The 10,944-nt window shown below is 33.4% G+C and overlaps 1 protein-coding gene across 4 annotated transcripts in view; it reads left to right on the top strand.

Moving 5' to 3' along the window:
- The window catches only part of LOC110116287 (tubulin-folding cofactor E), a 71,809-nt gene that overhangs the window by 17,606 nt on the left and 43,259 nt on the right, over positions 1–10,944 (top strand). The window contains exons 3-8 of one of the 4 annotated variants that reach the window (XM_028694952.1): positions 2,148–2,194; positions 2,977–3,123; positions 3,203–3,283; positions 3,826–3,926; positions 3,998–4,122; positions 4,236–4,297. The exons of the other annotated variants lie outside the window; for them this stretch is intronic. Coding sequence (XP_028550785.1) covers positions 2,148–2,194; positions 2,977–3,123; positions 3,203–3,283; positions 3,826–3,926; positions 3,998–4,122; positions 4,236–4,297 — 563 coding nt within the window. The remainder of the gene's footprint in view (positions 1–2,147; positions 2,195–2,976; positions 3,124–3,202; positions 3,284–3,825; positions 3,927–3,997; positions 4,123–4,235; positions 4,298–10,944) is intronic. 4 annotated transcript variants of the gene reach the window in all.

Genomic DNA, 10,944 nt, shown 5'->3' with positions numbered 1-10,944 from the left:
GCCGGCAAGGTGGCCGGCCGGTGCCGTGGGAGTGGCCGGCGGCTGGCTTCCAAGGAGGTGGCGGCAAAGGCTAGGCTCGGTTTCAACCCAAGGATTTTGAATGGCTTTTCTTGTGGTGGAGGGGAAGTGGTTGGAGGAAAACACAAACGAGAAGATAAGCTAACTTAACCATGAGCCGCGGACTCTTCCAACGACTGGTGGGCCTTGCGATTTGCTCCCCTTGAGCTCTCTCCCTTCTCAAGCTCTCATGCTAGAAGAAGTAGAAAAAAAACACAATTTTCATTCAACTATTCATTCATCAACCTTTCATGAAGAGGAGAAGGCCTTAAATAGCCAAAGGAATAAAGAAAATACAAAGACCAAATTGCCCCTAAGGCTAACACATGACGAGGCTCTTAAGCAAGGGCATACATGGAAAGAAATACAATATACTCACAAAACATAAAACAAAATACATCAAATATAATAAAAATCAAAAGTAGATCATGGACGTAGATCATGCAGGTCTCCTCGCGCTAGAACTCATGTAGATGTCCTCATCAAAAGGTTTCCTTCATGGTTGCGGTGTGAGGAACGGTCGACTGGTGGGGTTCATTACTGTTGGAGTTTCATGCTCGCTTGCTTCGATTTTGATTTCATGTCGACTGTTGGGGTTTAACGTTGTTAGGGGTTCATCGCTGGGGTTCGAATCTTGCGATATGATAAATCCTTCAATTTCGATTTCACCTTGGGAATTTATCACTATTAGGTTCAACGAATTTACTGTATTCTTGATATATCCTCTCTCCATCTGATGTAATCATTAGTTTATTAATTTTTACTATAAAAAAGATTAATGGTGGGGCTCTTTTTATTTTTTTTAAAGAGGTGGGGGATCAAAATAACCCTTTAATATAGTTGCGTACTATTTTGATCATTCTTAAGAGTTAATGGATCATTTTAGCCCTTTTCGGAATTCTTAAAAGATGACACCAGATATTGCAAAAGGAATATATGGACCAAATTTGCTGTGGTTTTCATATTGTAGGATCAATGAAAATGTTATAATGTACTAGATGCCCCAGTTTGTGTATTTATTTTGTACGATTTTCATATATTTCTCATCTTATGGGAAAAAAAAAACTCATTGAGCTTAAATGTAACATGTCGAGGATGTTTGGATGCAGGATTTAGACCGGATTTGAAGCGGATTTGAGCTAAATCCAGCCAAACGGCCAAAAATGCAAAACCAAATCTCACGGTAAATCAAAGCGCGGGTGACGAAAAAATCCCTCTTTTCGTGGTAAATCCTGGATTTACGAAATCCTTTAGTTCGGCGGATTTACAGGATTTGGCAAAAGAAGCGCGCTAAAGGGAGAAAGTTACCTTCACGACAAGGGAGCTTCCGTTGTTTTTGATCAAGAAATGTCGTAACTTCTGCCATAGTCGAAGGAGCGAAGTCGAATAGCGACGAAGAACTCGTGCAAAACTTTACACTCCTGCGATGGAACGAAGTCGAAAGAGATAGAGAAGGGAAAGGAGCGAAGTCGAATTGCGACGAAGAACTCGTGCAAAACTTTACACTCCTGCGATGGAACGAAGTCGAAAGAGATAGAGAAGGGAAAGGCAAAACCTAGACTCCTATAAGTTATTGCTGGAGAACTTAAGTAATATAATTTAAAATATTAAAAATTAAGTAATACTAATTAAATTATCTAAAATTATTAGTTAAATACTTAGTTATTTTAAAATAAAAATAATTGTTATAAAATATTATAAATAATAATTAACCCCCTTAAATATTTTAACCACCTTAAATGTTTTTATTATCCAAGAAATGTATGTCAAATATTTTAACTGCCTTAAATCCTTATTTGAATAACCAAACATTCACATAAGATTTAGCATAAATGTTGGCAAACTATTTTCAGGATTTCGTAAATTCAGATTTAGAGGATTTACGAAATCCTTCTAAAATGAAATCCTTGGTGCTACCAAACTGCTCCGTCAAGTTCCTTAATATTAGCTTGATGATTTAATCTCGAAATGTGTACTGTAGAAGCTTGGCTTAATGTTTTGAACATCTGCTCTTAGCTTTGACATTCCCATTCATCTTGAAAGCATAGTACCATGGTGTTTTTTTAATTTTTTAATTTTTTCAATTTTAGATCTAAAGGAGCTTGATTTGACAGGCAATCTTCTTTCAAGCTGGCAAGTATGTCTTAACTAGACCGCTTTTCTCATCAAATTTTTTTTGTGGTTCGTCAATTTTAATGTTCGCAATTCTTACCTATTTAGGATTTACACTTGAATTCCATGTTAAGTGACCACACTTTACATTGTTAGATCTCATCGATGGATCTATTGTTTTTTTAATTCCTATCCCTTTAATGAAATAAAAGCTGCAGAATTGTTGCTTAATGCTCATGCATTCGTGTTATTTGCATTAGTGGTAATCTCCTTTGTTCTTTGTTGTTCAGCAGAAGAAAATGTCCATAAAGATAAATAAATGAAAATATATGCATTTCTATATCTTTTTCATATATCATTCTTTTCTGTTTTTCTATCTCTGTCAACATATCAACTTGCATTTTGACATATCTGTGAATCCCCATAATTATAGGCTAGGCTATAATTTATATGCTTAGCTGTTAATACTACATAAATTGGATTTCTGTATCAATAAATGCTTAATGATAATAATGAGAAAATAGCTTTATCATCAGCTACTCATAAATTGGCATGCTAAACTCCTCCCCATATACTACATTGTGAGAATCCATGCTCTGGATATGCCCATTCTTTATTTCTTCTAATCCTTAGGGCTACAGTTGATGTTGGGTTCAGTAAAGGAGACTAAATAATCTTAAAAACTGTAATTTACTCCCGATCTATTTTTTTAGTGTCTTTTTAAACCCAGTGGATAATTTGGAACTCGTAATTAGAATGATCTACCTTTATCTTTTGACATTTCAAGGACATATTACATTAATGCAGGATATTAATTCCCTTTGTGAAGCTTTACCGTCTCTAGAAATTCTCAATTTAACTAATAATCTTTTGGAGGCTGATGTACCAGAACTTCTTTCATTTTCAAACATTCGCATTTTGGTACTCAATAACTGTGGCGTAACTTGGAAACAGGTGATGTTTAATAAATTGGCTTTTGTCTTTTTTACTGCTTCATATTGCATGCCCTTTTGACTATTATGACTGGAAGCAGGTTGAAAGGCTTGGGCAGTATCTTCACGCTGTTGAAGAGCTCCACCTCATGGGAAATAAGATGACACTGGTATGCACCAAAATCCTGTGATACTGATGTATTGCTAGAATAAGGTTATTCTTTTTCTGATGTTGATTATTTCTCTCTTTTTTAACCTAGTCAGTTGCAAAAAGCAAATTTCCTTCACGTGTAGAGATTTAACAGTTTCTTTTCTTTTTCTTATGTTGTGTCATGTGTGGTTTATCATATATGTACTTGTCATGTAGAAAAATATGTTATTTGCTTTTTTAAATGAATTAGGTTCGTGTATTTTGCATTGCCTTCCAATCAATGACATTATGATTTAGTCTCACATTGTTTGAATCTCAAGATAGCTTTTGATTGAAGATTATGGCTGAAAAAAAAATCAATTCTTGGTCTATGTAGAATTACTATGTTACAGATGCGACATTACCTTCAACTTGTAATGTTCTTTCTAAATTAATACGAAATTATTGTGCCTTACGGCTTCATTGAGAGCAGTCTGGCTAGCGTTCAATTTACATGCATTGTAAGTTACGAAACATTTCAGGCCTAACAAATTGAGTTTTTTTTTCTTTCAGCTTTCACCTTCTGAACTGGACATTACTAATATCAAAGGGTTTAATTCATTGCGCCTCTTAAATCTGGAAAACAATTGCATTTGTTCATGGGAGGAAGTTTTGAAGCTTGCAAAATTAAGAAGGTATGAAGATTGATACTCTAAGTGTTCACCCACAACTTTGGATGATTATTTTTGCATTGTTATTTTTTCAGGTTGGAACAGCTTCATCTGAACAAGAACAAATTGACTCATATATTCTACCCAACTAATCGTACTTTGCCTGGTTTACAAGATACATGTTATGTACCATTTGAAAAACTGGAATGTCTTCTTCTAGGTAATTCAGAGGCAGTTTTCGTTGCTATTTTTAGGACTTTCTTTTTATCTTGTAATTTGTTATGAAAATGCTGCATTGATTCTTCTCTGAACTAAAATAAAATAATGTTTCAGGCTCTAATCAAATTGATGACTTGGCATCTCTTGATTCTTTGAACTCTTTTCCTAACTTGGTGGTGAGTTCATCTTATTGAATATGTCCATTGCTTTGTTATCCCTTATACACTTGTGAATTTAATGCTTGTGATAAGCCACAGGGGCAACTTTGTGGGGCCCAGGAAAGATATTTAGAAGGTTCCTAATCAAGGGGAGTTGTTTAGGAAGGTTTCCTAAATTATGTTTATACTATTTAGGAAGTATTTAATTATTTAGTAAGGTTTCCTAAATTATGTTTAATTATTTAGGAAGATTTCCTAAATTATGTTTAATTTATTTAGGAAGGTTTCCTAAATTTTGTTTAATTGTTTTGGAAGGTTTCCGAAATCATATTTTAAATTATTTAGGAAGGTTTTATTTATATTATTGTGTTTTAGGGCTATTTGAGGAGGAGTTGTCTAGGGTTTAGAGGGAGGCTATTGAGGAGTTTTGTGAGTGTTTGTTGTCAACCATTTTTTTGTGAGGGATTGTTGATTGATAAAAATAATAAGAGAGAATGTAATTGTAAGAAAATTTTTGTTAAAGGCGGCTTTGGCACAATGAAGGTTGGAACATAATTCTTGAAGGATGTGGCTTTAGTGCAAGTAAAGTTGTCTTACAGATTTTATCACATTGATGATAGTGGAGCAATCAGCATTGTAATACTTTTTTAAAATTTTTATTAGGAAAATTGCTGACAGATTACATTAAAGCTTGAAGGTGGAGTATTCATGGTATTTAATTCTTATGCTAATTAATGAATTACATTTTTTTTATCAAATAGATACGGAAGAGTGTGAAAACTGAAATAATATTAAAATTGATAATGGCTATAAGATTTTAAAGATAAGCAACATTTTTTTTAGCTATTGCATGACAGCAATTTGCTTCTCTTTAAAAAAATAGTTTCTCTTTAAAAAATAGAAAAGTTGAACTCTTTAAATTGTAAGTATATTTTTAGTAATAATCAAGAGTCAACTATTAAAAAAAAGTGTGCTGCCATGATTTCATATCTAATAGACGCATTTCTTCAATAATGCCGCCTTCAAGTCTGCCCCACACTGTCGTGTTCAAAAATATCATTTAGTTGCGACTTAATCAAGAAAAGGAAAGATAGAAATTGAAGAGAAGCTCGCATTCATTTTCTTTTTCCTTGTTCCGTGCTGAGCAAACCCAATTAACGCCTGACAAAACTTTCGCCTCTGCTTGTTTCGTCCAACGCCCCAAGCTCCACATGCCGGTCTGCGATGCCTCGTTCGATTGCGAAATCGCTCTTAATTACGAGCCCATCACCAATCGCTAAATCAATCTCCTGTTTGCAGGTAAATCCTGCTTCTTGTTTCATGACTCCGCCGTGAATACGCCGGTCTTCGTATGCCTTTGGCTTCTTCCCCACTTTACTTCGGCCAAATCCCCAATAGAGCTTTTGTTTATATATATTGAAAAAGAAAAAAAAGGAGTTTTGACAATAAATAGCAAATAGACATTAAAACAAAAATCTCATGCCGACGACTTTCAGTTCGTTTGGGATGAAATTGAAGATCTCGCACCATTGACTTTAAGTCTGGTCGGGAAGAATTTTGAATGAAGCCATCATGCCATTGATTTTAGATTCGACCGAGACGAAATTGAAGACCTCGCGCCATTGACCTTAGGTCTTGCCGAGATTGTTTTAAAATGAAGACCTTACGTCGTTGACCTTATGTTCGTCTGATATGGTTGCAAATTCAAGGTCTCGCTCCGTCGACCTTAGGTTTGGCCGGGAAGAATTTATCAACAAATGCTGTCCTAACCTCCCCGTGAGGGGAGGGGATGCCGGGAGGTTGCCGAAATCCCTTGAAAGATTACAAGAAATTTCTTTTGGAGCAATTGGAGAGAAAATTTTGAGATATTTAATTATTTTTAAATTTATTTAAAAATAATTAATTCATCAAAAAAGAATAATACTCATTCAATTAATTGATTAAATAAATAAAAAAAGATTAAATTATGACCAAACTTATATAATTTAAATAAATAACTAAATCATAAAAAATAAATAAATAATCAATTTCTTTTAATTTAAATAAATAATTAAATCATAAAAAATAAATAAATAATCAATTTCTTTGAATTAATTGAATGACTTTGACATTTTTATTAATTGAATAAACTTACTAATACATTATACATTTAATTCATTTAAGATTTTTAGCAATTCATTCAAAATAAAATTTAAATTTAAATTTCATTTAATAAATCATTAATTAATTAATTTTTTATTTACTTTATTAAATTAGTTTAATCAACAAATATAAATGAAATGCATAATAAAATATTCATATTAATCAACTCAAACTCTCAACAAATGCAACTCACAAGAAACAAAACTTCCCAAATTCTTTTATAGACAATAATTAACACAACTCTCAAACTTTCCAAACCTCTTGTATAGACTGCTTTTAACAACTCAACTCAAAATTAACCAACAAACTCAACTCTCAACACAAACAACCCAACAACTCACAAAATTCTCAACAACATACTTTCAAGTTCTCCAAAGTCTCTCATATATGAGCAGATGAGCTCCTGCAATAAATAAATAAAACTCATTAAGCATTGAAATTAATTTAATATCAAAATAAATGCTAAAGCAGAAAATGCTGCAGTAAATTTCTTGTACATTGGTATAGGTAAAGTAAACTACTAGTACATTGTTGTAGGAAAAGTAAACTGCCAGTACATTATTGTAGGAAAAGTAAACTGCCAGTACATTATTGTTGGAAAAGTGAACTGCCAGTACACTGGTGCAGGAAAAATAAACTGCTGAAATGAAAAGAAACTACCAAATAGTAAGAAAAGAGTTATGGTAGAAAAAACACTAACGTCACACAACGACAATTGAAAACTAGACACTATTGTCAAACCTCTCAAACAATTGGTGTCCACGCAAACAAACAAACAACTAAATTCAAACTAATGGGTATCCTAATCTATCGGGTTAGGTTATAAGCCCCGCCATCTAAAGTAAAGTTGTAAGACCTACATTTTAGAAAAATTGCCGAATAAATTGCAATAACCCTAAACCCCAAACAACCAAATTCAAACTAATGAGCATCTTAGTCTATAGGACTAGGTTATAAGACCCGCTAAAGGGAAACTTCTAAGTGAAGTAATATGACCCATTTTCAGGCATTTTCCAAAGACGTTGTGAGACCTTTTACTTGAGAGAAAATCCTTTCAAATTAAATATGAACTTTGGACAGTTTAACCTATAAGGCTAAATTGTAAGACCCACCATTGGGCTACTTTTATAGAGAAGCAGTAAGACCCGTTCTACCCAAATAATTAGGTAACATTCAACGTCGGTTAGTAAGGTTCCGTCGGCAGAGGGGTTATGTCCACGACGTTCGTCCTCATCAAGGCTTCGATTTTTTTTTCTCATGTGATGATATAAGATCGTTCTATAATGACAATGAAGGCCGTTGGCTTTGATATCATGTTAGAATTCATAAAATTTGGTAGGGAAAAATATATATCATTATTATACAAAATTATCCCTATTTATAGATTTATACAAGATGTCTTAATAACGAAACAATAACTACATAATCATGCATAATTGCCTCAATATAATCCTTCCTAAATCAGCCACCCAAATATAGAAGGAGATTGGCGTGATCCAGGTGAGCCTCCCACGGATTCCCATCCTGACCGTGGGATGAAGTGCCAGGGGATGACTGAGATTTTAACACAAACCTTATTGCTTGAATATGTAGTTTGGCCTAAAATTTGAGTTGAAGCATTAAACATAGGTGTTTATTTATTTGATAGGTTACCCTCTCATATCCTAGAATTTAACTATTCTTATTATTATCTCTTTTAGAAGCAACCAAATTACAATTATTTACACATTTAGTTTTTTGTGTTTTTCCATCTAACATGACATGAACATCATAAACCTTCTAAGCTTCAAAAGATTTTGAATCTCTTCATTCATTATTTTCAGTTCATATATGTTTACATATATATATTTATATATATCTATAGTCGGTTTTGTCAAGCACCCTTCATTAGTAAGGCAAACATAAACCCAAGGAAATCTGATTTCCTATGGAGTTCTCACTTAGTTGGCTTGTCGGCTTGGCTAGTCAGTGTCTAATAGGGTTCTACCGACCATTGCACACATGCATACAATTTTTCGTATTTCTCATAAATAAATTTTCAACATGCATTACATAGTGTATAGTCAATATGAAAATTATGAATTTTACAACCAATATAATTCGCGGGTATATCATTTATTGTATTTAATAGAATTAATATGTATGAGTTAAATTCCCTTTAACAATAATCAAATTAAATAGATATGAGCTCGTGCAACAATAAATCAAGATAATGTTGGCACTATTATATGATAATTTCATTATGAACAAAAAACACAATTTGCTATACATATCAACAAATGAATATTAAAAATATGATTGACAACCTATAATATTTAACACCTAATACAAGTAACAAGGATAATGCCCTTAACAAGAAATGGTATGTTTATTATTTAATAAACTACTACTTACAGCGAGTGGTACGAACTCCAAATTTGATTGAGGTCTACTAAGTTTCACCAAGCAAAAGTCATATAAGAAGCGCAACCAATCAATCTTAAGTACACAGCTAGAGACATCAAAATTAATTATTTTGCTTAGTCAGATATTTTATTAATTGATCTAAGTTACCTCACCATCACTAAATTTAGTTATCACAAAGGTGCAATCTCTCAAAAGCAAATCTAGATCAATAAAATATCTACGATGTGTAATAAAATTATCGAAAAATAATTCATGTAGCCGACCCGACATAGTGGGACAAGGCTTGATGTTGTTGTTTGATGTGTTATAAAATTACTAGTTAACATAGGGTTTAATCTAATCTAATATCAATTGTAAATAGTGCGCTTCTCCAAATGTAAGCCATAAACAATTATAATAAAAATTCATGACTACAAACAAAATTAACACCAATTGAATCCAGCTTAACATTATAAAAGAAAGAATAATTATCAATAGAACTTGGGACATAAGAAGGAAGAGGAAGGAGAGGAGAAAATGGGAAGAAAAGCCATTATTGAAGGAGAGTAAGGGGAAAATGCTTGTCGATGACTGCTGTCGACTGAAGTGGGAGGAGGAGATGAGGATTCGATTGAAGGATTGAGAGTGGAAGAGAGTGAGAGAGATGAGAGGAGAGAGGTGTGGCAGCTATGAGAGGGAGAAGGAGAGTAGGAGAGATGGAGCAAAGCCCTATGTTTTGTTTTCTTAAATTGCACCAACAGTGGAGAAAGACGGGAAGTTGTGAGTGAGAAATCAGATAAGTAGTGAAATCGTGATTCACGCGATTGGGGAATGGGGAAGGGTCATTTCAGGGGAGTTCAAGTGCCTCGGGGTCGATCTGGTCCATAGGAGACCCGGTTCGGCCAGTTTGGGTTATTACAAAATGTAGTAAGGTAAATGTTACTAGTGCATTAAATATATACAGGTGGAGTGATTGGTAGAAATTGTGTAATTACACAAACAACAACATTAGTATTGCTATGAAAACTTCATGTTGGAGTAACTGACGGTGTAGAAAGATTGTATGGTCACATATTTGAGATACATTTCCATATATGGATATTGATTGGTGTGTGTGATTATGGATGACTGTTGATAGCTTTGTAGTTATTAATATTATTAATCTTCTTGTTTTATAATTATATTTATAACATGATGAGGTCATCGATCAACGGTGCAGAATACTTCTTCGCCTAAGCTAGTTGATAACTACGAAATTTTAATGATTTTCTTGCTATCGCCATAAGTTATTAGTTGTAATTTCTTTGCCAACTCAATTTTAATTTCTTACAAAGCTCCTTGCATTTGGTATCACATCATAACAAGTGACAAAACCCAGTAAATGGTGTTCCAAAATGCAATGAGCTGCTAAGTTTTGTAGATTACCCACTCCATTTTAATGATGGGATATTCAAACATAGAACTATGAGACAACTTGCTGGTGTTTTATCTTTTTATGAAGTATATTTATCAGCTGCATGAAGAAGTTTGCATTGTTCGTGTCATTGCTTTTTTTCTACTTAATATGATTTCTAAATGTTTATGCTAGTAGACACAACAAGAACCATCTAATGTTGTGAGCGTGTTGTTTATGTTCTGGGCGAAATGGTTCTGGTATTAAAGCTACTTCATAACATTATTGGGTGCCCTGAGATAATTTATTCTTACAGCTGAAACCAAACGCAAAAGCTAATTATAACTGGTAGATTGGTTTTCAATAGAACTTTGGCTTTTTGATTTGCTCAAGTGTCCTTGTGATTCTCTTTATGCTGTAGTAGATTCTTTGTATTGGGCTCAACTGCACCACTATTTGTCTGTTTTTCCACAACGTACTTATGATGTCATATCATTGCACGCCATCTTATTAAAAATATAGCTATATGTTTTTGTGCCAGTCTGTCTTTTGTACAAAAAAACTTGTGCAATTGCACTTTAGAAGGATTAGTTAGCTCCTCAAAAGAATCTCTGTAGAGTTGATTTTTAAATAAAATAAAAAACATGCAAAAGTTGTTTATACTGCAGTAAGCATTCCCAAGGCTTCTTTCCTTTATTCCTTAATGTGAAGAAGAATAAAAAAAAAAAAAAAAAAAAAAAAAATA

This window comes from Dendrobium catenatum, unplaced genomic scaffold, assembly GCF_001605985.2.
Source record: "Dendrobium catenatum unplaced genomic scaffold, ASM160598v2 fragScaff_scaffold_601, whole genome shotgun sequence".
In the NCBI taxonomy this organism is placed as follows: domain Eukaryota; kingdom Viridiplantae; phylum Streptophyta; class Magnoliopsida; order Asparagales; family Orchidaceae; genus Dendrobium; species Dendrobium catenatum.
This window is presented reverse-complemented; position numbering and strand designations above follow the sequence as displayed.